The sequence below is a fragment of the Pecten maximus genome, chromosome 11 (assembly GCF_902652985.1).
Source record: "Pecten maximus chromosome 11, xPecMax1.1, whole genome shotgun sequence".
NCBI classification, from domain to species: Eukaryota; Metazoa; Mollusca; class Bivalvia; order Pectinida; family Pectinidae; genus Pecten; species Pecten maximus.
In genome coordinates this window covers 26,475,770-26,493,807 of record NC_047025.1, presented here as the reverse complement: position 1 = coordinate 26,493,807, position 18,038 = coordinate 26,475,770, and the positions used below count along the sequence as shown (strand labels likewise).

The following is an 18,038-nucleotide window of genomic DNA, read 5'->3' as shown; positions in this document are numbered from 1 at the left end:
CAGGCACTGTTATAAACATAAGGTATAATAATACAGTTTGATGTATTTTACAAAACTATTTTCACATTCATATATTCTTTTTTACTTTTGCAGGTATTTTGACATTTGTAAATGTGTACAGCGTTAGAGCTGCCACTAGGATACAGGACATATTTACAGTCGCAAAGATTTTGTCCCTTATCATCATAATCATCACGGGTTTTGTTCTTATTGGACAAGGTAGGTAACTCTGTCAACACCATTAAATGACAAAATAAAAATCTCCTTCAATCACAGTTTCTATAATACTGTAAAATCAATGATAGATCCATGATCCATATCCCAAGTCTTTATTAAAATGACGGACATATACCTAAATGCTTCACCACTTGTTTGCTCATATCTTACACAATGAACTACAGAAGAAAGAAAGAAAAAAAGCAAAACTGTAAACATCAGATATCAAAAGTTAATTTTCCAAATCCTCATTTTCCTCATTTTGAAGCTTGATAGGCATTTTGATAATTGTGCTGTTAACTTGTAAAATCAAGAACTGCTGTTGTAACTAATTAAATATATAATGACCTTTCGTTACAGGTGAGACGGAATACTTTGAGAATCCCTGGGAGTCAAGCACAGGGAAGGGTGGAGATATTTCTGGAATATCCCTGGCTTTGTACAATGGACTGTTTGCTTATGCTGGATGGTAAGTATTGAGTACATGGCTGATGGGTATAAAATGAGGTCACTGTTACTATAAATAGATTATTGATCATTTCTCTTCCAAATTTAGTTTCATATGATAATCGTTAAGATAAATACACAAAGTAAAAGTCATCCCCTCATAGGAGTTAATGTATCAACCACCATTGGTCAAAAATGAGGTCACTGTTACTATAGATAGAATTTTCTCTACCAAATTAATTTCAGTCTGATTGTTGTGAAAATTATTACACATGGTAATAGTCATCCCCTCTTTTAGGGTCAAAATGAGGTCACTATTACTATGATAGATCATTTTGACGTTCTTGCTTTACCAACTTCATTTTAATCCATATTGCCATGAATCTGTAAATACTTTTCTGATAAGTATCCAGAGAATTCTATCGTCTGCAATGTCTTCTTATGTTAAACTATTCAAGTCAGGTCTTCATACAATCTGAATGTATGACAATAATCAATCTCAGTATATTTAATGTTTTCTATTACCTAGTCAAAAGAGTATGAGCTCTAGCTGTCAAATGTTACACAGTATACATTCTACACTGCTGTTATTTTACAGGGTACAGTCACTGTCATTCCAAGAATGGCTAATTATAAACACTGTAAAAAAAATGGTTAAACAGTGAAATAAATCTGATTTATAGATATAACACTTCGTATTACTAATATCATGAAACAAAATAAAAACAATTTATCTTGATTTATCATATTTTGTTCTTTTTCATTTTGATAGGAATTTCCTGAATTTTGTCACAGAAGAAATGATCGATCCTTTCAAGTAAGCATCCATTGAATTATTCAAACTATAAACACCTAGAGAGTGTTGTATTAGTAATGGGGAGTTTCAAGTTTGTATTTACATAAATTTACTTCTTTTTTTTTATTTAGTAGTCGCATGGTGTAGGGTTTATGTACATAACAGCAAATGAAATAAGATCTATGAAACTTGTTTAAAATTTCATTAAAGGTGGATTTCTTTAGATTTGAAAGACTGGGAGTTGCAAATATATATATATATATATGTAAAAATATACAATTTTCATTCAAATGATTTTAAAGAAATCAACATAAATTTAATTTCATTAGCATTTTAACAAATCATTGAACTGTATTCCAGGAACCTATACATTTATAACATCAACTCTATATAATGTAAAGTTGAAGAATTTATCTACCTGCAATTATTAACATACATATTCACAAACACAGCCAAATACAATGTCAAGGGGAAAATCAATATCAGAAGATCTAGATCTAGAGTTTATGATGAATCCGACAGATGTTTGCAAATAAATAGTTTTTTAGTTTTAGTTTGTATGGATTATAGACAAAACATTGTAGTTAGAGAAGGATTGATATCAGTTAATATAAGAAATCATAATCTTATGTTTTGTAATAGATTTTGTCTTTTGTTTCAACAGCAGTTTCCTTTACCAATATATGTGTATTGCAGAAAAAATACAGAAATCAAAAGCACAAAGTTTATGTCTGATAGAAACACATGGCATTACCAGCCTATCAAATGAATAAGAATATTTTAGTTTAGGATGTAATTGTTTTTTGTTTATTCTAGAAACCTGCCCAGGGCTATCTACATCTCCATCCCCATAGTAACAGCAGTGTACATCCTGACTAATATCGCCTACCTCACCATCATTTCGCCATACGAGATGTTGAACTCAAATGCTGTCGCTGTGGTGTGTACATTTTTGTCTTAATTTATGTAAAATTAAACAAACTGGTGTTATTTTATAAAGTAAATGATAATGCAACAACAATGCTTTTCCCATTTGCCAGTGATCGACTTTCTTAGAAATATTTAAGACATCTTTATAATTTTGATAGGATACTCCAGTAATATGTCTATCCAATCCCATGACTCCAGGTTTGTGAAACAGGTGTCACCAAAAGAAGTGATTTAATTCAAGAAGTTCTATATAATAAGTAAAATTTTCTCAAGCACCTAGCTATATGCATAGAATTTCTTGTTTTTTTTCTCTAGAAACCTCCTAAAGGATAATGGAAAATTGGCCTTTCCCAATGTTAACAATGATGGTTATCAATTTTCCACACTTTGACCATTTTTTCCTTTATGTTGTAGACATTTGGATACAAAGTATTCAGTGTGATGGCATGGATTGTACCAGTTTTTGTATCCCTCTCCACATTTGGAGGTGTGAATGGTCTACTCTTCACATCAGGAAGGTAAGTCACCTACACGTGTACGCTGTGTTTCCTGTATACAGTATAGTATCAGTATACCTGTATGTACATTGTAGTGATAATGATGCTGTGGACAATCATGATATCTGTTGCCTACCTGAGGAAGTCAGTTAGGTGTACATTGTCTTAAATATATAGAAAGGAAAAATATAGAATATGATGTCTCCGAGCTACAGAGAATAATTTAATCTAAAAAGGTAATGTCTTTGATGAACTTTAATGTAGTACTAAAAGGATCTTGGGTCTTTTAATTAGTGCAGTTAGACATTGCTTCAATTAGTACATAAAAAACCGACGCCAGCTAGGGATTTGTACGTGTAATGAGAATGGTGCTGATGTGATGGTTTTGGCAGTGGGACTTGGATATAAAGAACATCAATCTTAATCAAGCTAACATTTAGTAACATCAAACTGTTTCTGTGACATGCTGTTCATGTCATCGCCCCACATTTCAGGCGGAAGACGAACCTAACTAACTATAAAATGTACCTATATTATATGGATGTTCGTCTCAAAAATGAACTCTCAAGTAACTCAAAAGCTTTGATGCCTGTGTGCGTTATAGATCTAACATGTTAATGTGCAGTTAGTTGTAGCTGTACATTTCCTGTACAATCTTAATGAATTTGTCATGTCTGAACTGCACGCCTCCTAACTACAAAGCAAAAATAAACCCTTATCAACGTGAGGACTGAGGACCTGTGTGTCCCACTGCATCTGCTATGTCACATGTCTCATGGGCCTGCCTGGACAAAGTTTGTTTTAGAATATATTTAGTTTTGGTCACTCACTCTCTTAATCTTCAATCTTCTGAGAAGAATGTTTTCAGATATATTAGTCCTATGTTCAATTAGAAAACAGGAATTAAGCAAAGTATTTGTAAAGTGTATTACTAATGCTTTGTTTTAAAATGTTTTGTCTATTAAGGAAATTTCATCCTTATGGAAAGATATTAAACCTGTCAACCATAGATACTTTGACTGTGGTCTGTAGACTTTTAAAACTTTCTGGCTATCCTGTCAAAAAAACATTCGCAATAGCTAATAGAATAACTGATATTGATGTATTCAATCATACCTAAACACTGACTTTTTGTGTGAGTATTACCTAGCATATAGTTCATAAATGTATGTATTGAATTATTTTATTGATATCATTCATGTCTAACATAAAGAAAAATATTAAACTCAAAGAATATTTATAAATTTCCCAACGTATAGGGTTGTAATGGGTTTGGATTTAATATATTATGCAGATTTCCAAAAATAGATATATCGAAAACATTGACTGGGAATGAATCATTACCCTTTGATTGATCCCCCAGTGGGATCAATGTGTGATCCGGATCCTAGTGGGATCAATGTGTGATACTAGTGGGATCAATGTGTGATCTTAGTGGGATCAATGTGTGATCCTAGTGGGATCAATGTGTGATACTAGTGGGATCAATGTGTGATATATATATATATACTTATGGGATCAATGTCTGATCCTAGTGAGATCAATGTGCGGTCCTAGTGGGATCAATGTGTGATACTAGTGGGATTAATGTGTGATCCCAGTGGGATCAATGTGTGATACTAGTGGGATCAATGTGTGATATATATATATATATACTTATGGGATCAATGTGTGATCCTAGTGAGATCAATGTGCGATCCTTGTGGGATCAATGTGTGATACTAGTGGGATTAATGTGTGATCCCAGTGGGATCAATGTGTGATGCTAGTGGGATCAATGTGTGATACATTGGGATCAATGTGTGATCCCAGTGGGATCAATGTGTGATACTAGTGGGATCAATGTGTGATACATTGGGATCAATGTGTGATCCTAGTGGGATCAATGTGTGATACTAGTGGGATCAATGTGTGATACTAGTGGGATCAATGTGTGATACATTGGGATCAATGTGTGATACTAGTGGGATCAATGTGTGATACTAGTGGGATCAATGTGTGATACTAGTGGGATCAATGTGCGATCCTAGTGGGATCAATGTGTGATACTAGTGGGATCAATGTGTGATACTAGTGGGATCAATGTGTGATACTAGTGGGATCAATGTGCGATCCTAGTGGGATCAATGTGTGATACTAGTGGGATCAATGTGTGATACTAGTGGGATCAATGTGTGATACATTGGGATCAATGTGCGATCCTAGTGAGATCAATGTGCGATCCTAGTGGGATCAATGTGTGATACATTGGGATCAATGTGTGATACTAGTGGGATCAATGTGTGATACTAGTGGGATCAATGTGCGATCCTAGTGGGATCAATGTGCGATCCTAGTGGGTTCAATGTGTGATACTAGTGGGATCAATGTGTGATACATTGGGATCAATGTGTGATCCCAGTGGGATCAATGTGCGATCCTAGTGAGATCAATGTGTGATACATTGGGATCAATGTGTGATCCTAGTGGGATCAATGTGTGATACTAGTGGGATCAATGTGTGGTCCTAGTGGGATCAATGTGTGATACTAGTGGGATCAATGTGTGATACATTGGGATCAATGTGTGATCCCAGTGGGATCAATGTGTGATACTAGTGGGATCAATGTGTGATACATTGGGATCAATGTGTGATCCCAGTGGGATCAATGTGTGATACTAGTGGGATCAATGTGTGATACATTGGGATCAATGTGTGATCCTTGTGGGATCAATGTGTGATACTAGTGGGATCAATGTGTGATACATTGGGATCAATGTGCGATACTAGTGGGATCAATGTGTGATACTAGTGGGATCAATGTGTGGTCCTAGTGGGATCAATGTGTGATACTAGTGGGATCAGTGTGTGATACTAGTGGGATCAATGTGTGATACTAGTGGGATCAGTGTGTGATACTAGTGGGATCAGTGTGTGATACTAGTGGGATCAATGTGCGATCCTAGTGAGATCAATGTGTGATACTAGTGGGATCAATGTGTGATACATTGGGATCAATGTGTGATACTAGTGGGATCAATGTGTGATACTAGTGGGATCAATGTGTGATACATTGGGATCAATGTGTGATACTAGTGGGATCAATGTGTGATACTAGTGGGATCAATGTGTGATACATTGGGATCAATGTGTGATACTAGTGGGATCAATGTGTGATACTAGTGGGATCAATGTGTGATACATTGGGATCAATGTGTGATACTAGTGGGATCAATGTGTGATACTAGTGGGATCAATGTGTGATACAGTGGGATCAATGTGTGATACTAGTGGGATCAATGTGTGATACTAATGGGATCAATGTGTGATCCCAGTGGGATCAATGTGTGATACATTGGGATCAATATGTGATACTAGTGGGATCAATGTGTGATACTAGTGGGATCAATGTGTGATACAGTGGGATCAATTTGTGATACTAGTGGGATCAATGTGTGATACTAGTGGGATCAATGTGTGATACTAGTGGGATCAGTGTGTGATACTAGTGGGATCAGTGTGTGATACTAGTGGGATCAATGTGTGATACTAGTGGGATCAATGTGCGATCCTAGTGGGATCAATGTGCGATCCTAGTGGGATCAATGTGCAATCCTAGTGGGATCAATGTGCGATCCTAGTGGGATCAATGTGTGATACATTGGGATCAATGTGTGATACTAGTGGGATCAATGTGTGATACTAGTGGGATCAATGTGCGATCCTAGTGGGTTCAATGTGTGATATATATATATATATATACTTATGGGATCAATGTGTGATACTAGTGGGATCAATGTGCGATCCTAGTGGGTTCAATGTGTGATACTAGTGGGATCAATGTGTGATACATTGGGATCAATGTGTGATCCTAGTGGGATCAATGTGTGATACTAGTGGGATCAATGTGTGATACATTGGGATCAATGTGTGGTCCTAGTGGGATCAATGTGCGATCCTAGTGAGATCAATGTGTGATACTAGTGGGATCAATGTGTGATACATTGGGATCAATGTGTGATACTAGTGGGATCAATGTGTGATACTAGTGGGATCAATGTGTGATACAGTGGGATCAATGTGTGATCCTAGTGGGATCAATGTGTGATACTAGTGGGATCAATGTGTGATACAGTGGGATCAATGTGTGATCCTAGTGGGATCAATGTGTGATACTAGTGGGATCAATGTGTGATACATTGGGATCAATGTGTGATCCCAGTGGGATCAATGTGTGATACTAGTGAGATCAATGTGTGATACTAGTGGGATCAATGTGTGATTCTAGTGGGATCAATGTGTGATCCTAGTGGGATCAATGTGTGATACTAGTGGGATCAATGTGTGATACTAATGGGATCAATGTGTGATCCCAGTGGGATCAATGTGTGATACATTGGGATCAATATGTGATACTAGTGGGATCAATGTGTGATACTAGTGGGATCAATGTGTGATACAGTGGGATCAATTTGTGATACTAGTGGGATCAATGTGTGATACTAGTGGGATCAATGTGTGATACTAGTGGGATCAGTGTGTGATACTAGTGGGATCAGTGTGTGATACTAGTGGGATCAATGTGTGATACTAGTGGGATCAATGTGCGATCCTAGTGGGATCAATGTGCGATCCTAGTGGGATCAATGTGCAATCCTAGTGGGATCAATGTGCGATCCTAGTGGGATCAATGTGTGATACATTGGGATCAATGTGTGATACTAGTGGGATCAATGTGTGATACTAGTGGGATCAATGTGCGATCCTAGTGGGTTCAATGTGTGATATATATATATATATATACTTATGGGATCAATGTGTGATCCTAGTGGGATCAATGTGTGATACATTGGGATCAATGTGTGATACTAGTGGGATCAATGTGTGATACTAGTGGGATCAATGTGTGATACTAGTGGGATCAATGTGTGATACTAGTGGGATCAATGTGCGATACTAGTGGGATCAATGTGTGATACTAGTGGGATCAATGTGTTACAATCATAACGAAACTGGTCAGTTCTTATATATTAGATACCTACACACATCGGATTTCGGCACACCATTCATATAGTCATTGTTTTCAATAAAATATCTCATTTAAATCAAAAGTTATCTGTATATATTTGGAAAACACTGTCTAAAATCAAAACCAATATTTTGCATATTAAAAATAAGTTGACATATTATCTTATACTGTTCCTGATTTAAAGTGAACTTGTGTTTTAAGTACATTTGTATTTTTTAATCAATTATTTATGTTTAAGTCAAAGTAAGTTAGCAGTGTTCATATCCTCACTGAGTATAATTGGCCCTTTATATTTCAAGATCACCCTTACATCATCGGTAAAGTGTTATTACGAAAAACATGTCTATTTAATTAAGACATGCACCAATGACATATCTTAAAATGTCTAGACGTCAGGTATGTTAGAGTGACCAGGTACATGTAAACTATGTCGTGCACCATAAAAACCCTTGTTTCTTTAGTTAAAGCTAAATTGTTATTTCATGTTTTATGAAAATATTTTGCACAATAATTTTTTGATCATTGTTAATAAAACTTTTATAGCATATTGACTCAAAATATTATTTTCAGACAAAACACAAAAAAACTTCAGAAAAACAATTTATATGCACTTTTGAAACAAATACTGCCATATGCTAGAATATGATGTACGATCAGGGTTAAAACAGGTTTTGATTATCATGGTAGGTTGTCTGGGTTCACACCCCAAGTAGTAGCTGTCTCTAATTTATTTCCCATTTGTCATCATTGGGTTACTATGACAGCAGTCACTTTGATGTATGTTGGTGCTGCCCCCTAGTGGTGGTAACATGTGTAATTAGACAGTATATGGGAGAGTATAATGGATGCATTAGGCTAGTTGGAGCATTACCAAGGGTATACATTATTTAGATAATATATACATGTATACAAGATTTTATAGTAAAATATGACTAAACAAATACTTTCAATTATAACTTCATTATACAATACAATTCATTTAAATGATATGAAATCAGTTATAACCAATATGAGACATTATTAAAAAAAATATAAGATTCTTTTTTTACTAATTTTTTTCTTATATTACAGGCTGTTCTTTGTCGGGGCACGGGAGGGACACCTTCCAGATTTCCTGTCCATGATACATCATCGTCGCTTCACACCCATGCCTGCGATGTTGTTCACTGTAAGTTTGACTTTGAGATTTATAATATTGCTAGAAATATCAAAAGCTCAGTGTCTAATAATAATAATAATATTAAAAACACGTTGAAACAGATCAAGTGTTTTTAATGTTATCCTTTTTATGGAGGCGTTTACGCCTGCCATATTATTATATGTATGAGAGCACCTGTCCAATATTTTTCTCTGATATTATTTACAGGGTTATACTCTGATAGCTGCTTCAAATTCATTTGCACAGATCAAACTATTGGAAATTTTAGATAGTGAGTGTAGTTGAAATTATTTATTTCTTGTATTTAAAAGAACTTTAAAGTACATGTGTGCAGATATACTTTTTAGATCAAATGAAGGGTTCTTGTATATAATTACTTAACATAAACAGATGTCTCTACTGTTTCATAAATTATGGTGACAGGTTTTGATTACTAAGTTGCCATCGTCAGGACCCCATTGACATATTTTATAGGCCTGAGGTACACTTTTTGTGGCTTGTCTAGGTTAACATTGTAGAATTATATATAACACAATATACCATCCAATTCTAGGTAATGAAAACTGAATCCGTTTCATCAGTCAAGGTATTTTTCATTGGCTGAATTCATTTTTTGGATGTATGCGAAAATCTGTGAAAATGCCATGTTAGTGTTTTTATTAAAAACATTTCTGATCAGATAAATTTCAAGGCTGGTGGATTCTAGACATTGTTCTTGACAGATTGATCAGATCTGTGTATTTTAATCAATACTAACATAGATTTAAACACACATGGGCTGGTTTAAGAGCTTCCGTGTCACCTAAACACACACAGTCAATTACCAGCTTGCATCAAGTGAACTGTACCGGAAATTCAATACACACAAATGGCATGTTATGGTGTTGTATGACCACTACATACAGGTTATATTACTATACAAATAACACAGGAGTCGATGCTGTCCCCATCTGGTACACATACATAATATCTGGTATGTTGTAGCTCACCTACCCAAGGGCAAAACACATTATGTTTTGGTGTGATATCTGGCTGTCTGTCTGTCAAGAAATGTTAGATTTTTAATCAAACTATTCTAAATTTTCTCTCTAGATATATCTTTGTCAGGGATCACTAAATATCTTATATGCTTTTAGCTCATTAAAAGGCAAGACACATTGTGTTTTGGTGTGGTGTCTGTCTGTCCTGCATAAAATGTTTAATTTTGACAACTTGATAACAAAGAAGCATAGGTCATTAATATTTGATGTTTTTATCCCCAAGATTAATGACGCTGGTCACTCATGTGTAACATCTTATGTGTTTTAACAGGGCCTCCTCTCATTGGTCATGCTGGTAGCAGATGATGTTTCTTCCCTCATCAACTACATGAGCTTTGTTCAGTGGTTGTCTGTTGGAATGTCAATTGTCAATCTCATCTATTTACGGATCAAACAGCCCGATAGACATCGTCCGATCAAGGTAACCTCCATTTACACTTCAAGGTAAAAGCCTAACTATGAAGGAAAGAGACGTCTCAAATGAATGAAATATTTATTACATACAAGATTTTACATTTATTTTCAGTTTCATGTGTTTCTGATTTTTGTTTTAATCGAGATTAAACAATCAAAAACACATTAAGAAATATTATTATATTTATATTGGATCTTGAATAACATGAAAAAGAAAACTTAAATTTTCAAGTAAAAATTTGGAGGACAAATTTAAATGAAGGCAGCTAGCCATATAATTGCGCCATTTTCAATTCATGATGTACTGGGTTGTTTAAATTGTCCATATGATGATGTCAGAATCAATTTCTGACTGGCACAGCCAAAAAAAAATGCTCCGGATGTCACTAGTGACAAGGACTGGATCACAGGCCGATTATGTGATAGAATTGTTTTTGTCATTTCAGTTCCCACTGTTTATCCCCTTCCTGTTCCTGGTATTTGTATTATTCCTGTTAGTGATACCACTGTACGCTGCACCATACGACACTGGCATGGCTGTGGTCATTATTCTCTCCGGAGTGCCTGTTTATGTTCTTGGTGTTGTTTGGAAGAGCAAACCAAAGATTGTCACAAATTTTATCGGTAAGTTGATGTTTCAAATGAAAAAAATTAATTTCAGAATTAAAAAAAAAAACCAAAAAAAACCAATGTGATCACAGAAAAGATGATGCTACTTAACTATTACCAGGAGCGTTTTCATTTAAATCTGTTAGACTGTGTTAGACTGTTTGGATTAGAACTGTGTGTTTATGAAAAAAGGACGGATCTGTTGATTTTGTATTGTTTTCAGATGAGTCTTGCCAAAGACTTTCAAGGCCTGTATTAACATCTGTAATTCCATTTATATCTACGCCTGAAATATTACTTTACAAACAAATAAACTGGTTTGTTTGCATAAACAAGCAGGCCCACGGCATTCTCCAAAAATTTAATCATTCACCATAGTGTGCTAGTGTGTAAGGGGAGATAACTTTTCTTTTTTTAACCTATATATCTAAGGCTGTGGTTATATACCTTAAAACTCTCATTAGGTACTGGTTGGTAATGTTGCTGTCATAGAGGTTTGACTAGAACTTATATTCTACCTTTTATCGTGTCAATGGAATCATTTGTTGCTACTTAATTAACAAACATTTTGCCAAAAATCATATTTAAATTGCATGCATGTTTCACCTGAATTACAAGTTTACCTCTGCCTTAATTTACAGCTTACCAACGTAATGATCTTATTAGATTTTATATTAATTATTTTCAGGGAGTTGTACAGTGCTCGGACAGAAGGTGTGCGAAGTGACCAAGCAGGAAGATTAAATTATTCCTAACAAGCCTATTTTAGTGGTAATCATATTTTCATAGTTCAACTCCGCCATAGCCGGTCCCAAGCCCGTGTTGAGAAAGGAGGAGGCTGTCATACCTGGACTACTGCCCCATGTATACCACAGCCCAGCATTCTGACCCCTGACCTGTGATCAAACCATTAACCTGCGGTCTAACCGCTGACCCAAGATCTGGTGTGGGAGATTTACCTAAACCAGGCAACAAACTGGTCTGTGAATCATTGGTTTCATTTGTAGCATTCACATGTGAATACATTATGAAAAATATCAAATGGAAATATTAAAGGGATATTCATTTTCTTGTTGAATGAATACATGAATACATCTCATTAGTTTCAAAACATTTTCAAAAAAAGTTTTGTTTGTGATTGTTATAGGTGTATGTTAATGGTGGTGAAACCATCAACTTGTCCTTTATTTGTGTCACACACTGTTTCCTGTATGACTCATGAAAGTATGGTTACTCTAACATAAGCTTGTTTGTTTTAACGGAAATCTTATGTGTTCAAATTTTGAAAAAAAAAAACTGAAAAAAAAACATCCATCATCATTTGAATGACCACTGCATTATTTGTGTATCATTATTCTTGGAGGATATGAACATCATCTGTATGCATTTTTATTTTAAAATGATTTACCATTTCAACATTTGTATAATGTTCTCATGGCCAAGAAATGCCAGGCAGCCTGATACTACCGTCACTGCTACAGCTTCATGCTTTAGCTTCTGAGGTGATGGTTGGATAAACGTTATCCAGATATTGTTGGCAAGAGATTATCAAGTGTGATATTTTTAAGTTTGTAAATGGTGTACGTGTATTTGCTCTTTTTCAAAAGAGTTGAGTGAAATCATGCTCATTTAGACAGTTTGTCAAATTAACAGCTACATGAGCTTGTATGTGTGATTGTGTGCATGCTGGAGTATGATATGATGTTTGTATCATCTACACCAAAATGTTGTTCATTATTTAAATTGTTGACACCATCTTTCACTAGGCCAATGTGGTGATACACCATGAGATGTTTACGTTAATGTTTCTTGTATCAATCTGTATTTATTAGCTGTGAGATTTAGTTTGAACCCATTGCTACTTCCCACATACAGTTACTTAAATTTAAGAATTGAAATTATTTCAGTTGGCATTCACGGAAAATATAAATGCCAAGTGGAAATGACAATTTGAACACAAAGCAATATCATAGCTCCTAGATTTTAACTTGGATGTTATGGGAATGAATGTAATGTTCTTTTTATCATATACCTTTGGTGCTCCATTAAATCATATTAAATCACATATCTTGCGATTACAAAGACGGTGTATTATCAAAGAAAAATACCACTGATGTCTGTGACATCATTACATTGTTCGTTAAGTCAGCAAATATTTATCATAAAATATAAAATATGATATTCATGTTTTTCTGATTTGACTGCAAAAATTCATTCCTAAACTTTTTTTTTCCACCACTTCAAAATATAAGAAAAGATATCTTAAAGAAGTTTTCATCAGCAGTGATGTTTCCATGATTTCCATCGTTACCATTGGTAAATCTGTTCAGGGATAATTTAACAGAAGTGTATATCTATTCAACCTTTATTTTCTTGGTTATGACTAAAACATCGGATTCAGCCAAGAATTTTTTTTCTGTCATATATCATTACAGAAGTGAAAATCTGAAATCTGAAAATCGTTTTGTGAACATATGGAATAAGTAGTGTGCATTTTATTAACATCAGATTTAATATACATCGGAGATTTATGCCAAATTTTAAAGATCCCACATCTAGTCCTTATGAATATTATTTATATTTAACAACATTTCCCATGACGAGGAGGTAAAAATATTTGCATTTCCAGGGTTTTATCTCAGGTGTAGACTTGGAATTCATATTCTGTATATATTGTAATATAATTTATTGGAATTAGTCTTAACTAAACATATACAAGAATATGTCAGTTAAATAATTTTGAATCTCAATAGTTACTAGCACCTCTGTCAAAGGCATTCCTTTTGGTACTTACACAGGGACTTATATTGGCATATATATTTACAATTCTGAGGTTCATATGTAAACAAATTCTTGATCTAGGAATTAATGCCAAGTCCCTGTGCCTGTACTGTGTACTGGCATGTTCCAGAACATCAATTATAATTTACTTTGATATTATACATTAATTTAGACATATTAAGACACACATAACACACATCAATGTATAATTACACTTTTATTTCATCCCACTGCCATTAAAGTTAAAGATTTATAATCTTGTGTACTTAATTGGACATTGTTACAATATGAACCTTTTCTTCCACAATTTCTACATGACACCAGTAATATTATGTTTACAATATATTAATATATTCATGTCGTTTGAATTATTTTTGCTACATTTGTTCTTGTATTTTATGTTAAGTTATATGATAGCACTACACTATATATATATAACCCTTATATTATGTACATATTTGTACTGCCCACTTTTTTATGCACTTTTTCGCCTATATTTTAAATTTTATTGCAAGCAGCGTCAATTTCATTTTTATCCATGCAATGCCTTCATATAAATATAAATATATAAATATTGCATTAAAAAGGGAAATAAGTTTTCTTTTAATTTTCAAATTTCCTAACAGCAATATGAGTAGAAGTGTTATCACATTAAAAAACTGTTATCACAGTAAAAGTGAAATATACCAATACAATGTACATTGTATTTGTAAAACATTTTTCAATTAAACCTTGTACAATGTACATGTGTTATTTGTTAAGATTTCCATTTTATATGTGAAGATAAACATGTGTTCTATGCTAAGATATAAACATGTGTTCTATGCTAAGATATAACATGTGTTCTATGCTAAGATATAACATGTGTTATGTGTTAAAATATAAACATGTGTTCTATGCTAAGATATAACATGTGTTATGTGTTAAAATAAAACATGTATTCTATGCTTAGATATAACATGTGTTATGTGTTAAAATAAAAACATAATTTTGTTATATGTTAAGATAAAGACATGTGTTATTTGTTAAGATTAACATAAGTGTGAAGATAAACATGTGTTATGTGTTAAGATAAAAACATGTTATGTGTTAAGATAAAAACATGTTACGTCTTAAGGTAAAAACATGTTACGTCTTAAGGTAAAAACATATGTTACGTCTTAAGATAAAAACATAATAATGTTATGTGTTATAATTAAGATAAAGACATGTGTTATGAGTTAAGATTAACAGATTATGTGTGAAGATAAACGTGTTAATATAATAACCTGTATTATGTGATAATGGAGAACCTTCCTGCATTTGATCTCGTAACTCATCAATACCATGACACGTACCAGATACTTGTCTTATGTGACCATGTACTGATTCACCTATTTGTCCTTGAGCATGCATGCATATATTGCTCACTTTGTGTGACTGTAATACTGATCACCATTTGTTCTTTGTGACTGGATCCTATATCAGGTGTAAATAAACAAAACAATATGTTTAAAAAGCCAACATAAAGTTTTTAAAAAAAATCTGTTTTACGGAACTTAGAGAAAAATGTCATTCCAACAAACCTATGGTTTATAACATATGGGAAATATATATCTGAAAAGATAGAATAAAAAAAAATGACAATGTTAATGAGAGAACTTGGGAAAGAAGGAATAAAGGAAATATAGATGAGGGAATGACAGAATAAGGGGATGATGGAAGAATAGAAAAGGGAAATAGAAGGGAGGGAAGGTCAGAATAAGGGAAATGTATAGAGGAGGGAATGACAGAATAAGGGAAACAGAGAGGAGGGAATGACAGAATAAGGGAAATAGAGAGGAGGGAATGACAGAATAAGGGAAATGTATAGAGGAGGGAAGGACAGAATAAGGGAAATGTATAGAGGAGGGAAGGACAGAATAAGGGAAATAGAGAGGAGGGAATGACAGAATAAGGGAAATAGAGAGGAGGTAACGACAGAATAAGGGGAGGATTGAAGAATAAAATAAGGGAAATGTAGTGGAGGGTAGAACAGAATAAGGGGAGAATGGAAGAATAGAATAAGAAAATAGAGAGCAGAGCTATGTTTACAACGCTTTTTTATCCTTTGTTCGTGCCTATTGATGAATCTCATGTGTTAAGATATATGTTTTCTGTTTTGCACCCTTGCTGTACGTGATATACAGGGACCAGACACATTGTCAGAAAGTGATCATAGTATACAAGAATTGTATTCATTATTTAAATTATATGATATTATGTGACTGGCCCCTGTGAAATTATGCTTATCAGCTCGGAGAATCATTTAGATATCATTTTGTCTGTATGTTTTTGCTTAGGTATGTACTGCTCTAAAGCCTTATATTTTGTTGGTACAGTATTTCAATGATTTACAAATATGTAATGGTATTGTTCCCTCATTGTTGTCTTTGATATTACAAAGCTTATTAACTATTTAATATTAATTCAACAAAAACCTGTACCATAGAGTATCACAACCATATTTATTGCAGTTAAGTATGCATGGAATAAATCAACTTCCTTCTTTTGAGTTAAAATTTGTGTTAACCTCAAGGATTCAGTTGAAGGACATATTGATAACCTAAACCACAAAAATAGCAACTACCTGGAAGTTAAATAATATTTCAGATATACATGCATTGCAGTGAAACCTGTCTAAAATGAATTCTGTATAATTTGTCATCTGTTGTAGACATGTTTAACTACACACTACAGTGTAATAATGCCATATTAATGATCAAGACAATCACGAGAAATTACAGAGAGTTTAACATAGGATTGAGCACTACATTTTATTGTATGGCTACTCTTTGGATGAACTTAGGTAATCTTCTAAATAAAATTTGAGATTTTTAATTGTGCTTGAAATTCAAGGGGCATGGTCCAAAGGAATTGAATATTGCATTAAAATTCATAGATATATTTTTTAATAATGGTCCAACCACAAAATTTATAACTGTTATGCAAGAATGATGACTTTGGAACTGATCCACCAAATTGTTCATGTGTTTATTTTTACTGAAAATGTCAGTGGGGATCATCTCAAAAGATAAGCTATTTTTTTTTTAGTTTTGAAATGGTCCCCTAATGTGATTTGTGTCTCATTAAGCCTTGCCATTCCATGACATGATGTAGTAGATGCTAGCAACACTGAAGATGGAAATGTGTCAAAATATTGTAAATAAAAACAACTGTAGTTTTCATTGATTGTCTCCTAATTTTATTTTCAAATCTGATCTTTGTTGTACAATCAACATACAATTGTACATTTGGACTTATCTTGACTACTTTTTCAAGATAAAGTGAGTTTATCACAAGGCATCATCTGATACCCACGGTTGATTGCTCTACACAATGCTTCACGACGCAATAAAATGTGGGTATTCGACGATGATTACATGGTGCAGCAACTGTCGTCTGTCTTATTTGAAATGACTCCTTAACAACCAAGAGTGCTAAATACAGTTACGATATTGGGTCAGCATCATGGTGGGAGAAAGGGCTATAAGATACGTTCAAATGAATTACCCCGACTCTTTATTAAAGATCTTTCAATCAGCTAAATGATCAAGAGGTCTAGAGGTATATTTTTCCTGTAGCATGCAGGGATAAAGGATTACTTTGCTTGTTCAAAGAATTACCTTGCCTCTCTTTCAGTTTTTTTCTGCATAACCAAAAGATCTTGAAGAGTTATGATTTAGGCCAGTATCATATTTGGATGAAGACACACACTTTGGTTTTCAAGTGAATTATGTCAGACTAACTTTAAAAGTCTCCCCAGTAAAATATGCTCAATGCAGTGAATTGAATGAGTTTGAACGGTACAGGCCCATTGGGTCATTTGCCCTCAAAGAAGTGCTGATGAAAAACAGGCAATAGCTATGGTTGTAATATTTGACTTACTTTAAAGATCAGAAGGTCTGTGTATGTGGGAAAAGAAATCAAACAAACATTAGGCTTGCTAACTATGAAACTGAGGGGTGATACTTGAGTGTTTTATATAGACCTGGGTGTGAATGTTCTGTTTAGGTCAAAGGTCAACATAGAGCTCTAGCTAGGACCAAATGTTGATAGGGCTATATATAGTACTAGTTAAAGCACTTAGGTTGATGATAGGAAACATTTCTAGGAGATTCC

At 34.1% G+C, this 18,038-nt stretch overlaps 1 protein-coding gene across 1 annotated transcript in view; it reads left to right on the top strand.

The window, feature by feature from the left end:
- Window positions 1-17,104, top strand: part of LOC117338298 (large neutral amino acids transporter small subunit 1-like) — a 51,243-nt gene extending 34,139 nt beyond the window's left edge. Inside the window, exons 4-12 of the mRNA XM_033899585.1 lie at window positions 94-219; window positions 577-685; window positions 1,436-1,480; window positions 2,276-2,399; window positions 2,804-2,907; window positions 8,967-9,063; window positions 10,366-10,515; window positions 10,955-11,132; window positions 11,806-17,104. Coding sequence (XP_033755476.1) covers window positions 94-219; window positions 577-685; window positions 1,436-1,480; window positions 2,276-2,399; window positions 2,804-2,907; window positions 8,967-9,063; window positions 10,366-10,515; window positions 10,955-11,132; window positions 11,806-11,861 — 989 coding nt within the window. The 3' untranslated portion in view covers window positions 11,862-17,104. The remainder of the gene's footprint in view (window positions 1-93; window positions 220-576; window positions 686-1,435; window positions 1,481-2,275; window positions 2,400-2,803; window positions 2,908-8,966; window positions 9,064-10,365; window positions 10,516-10,954; window positions 11,133-11,805) is intronic.
- Window positions 17,105-18,038: the final 934 nt, after the last annotated feature.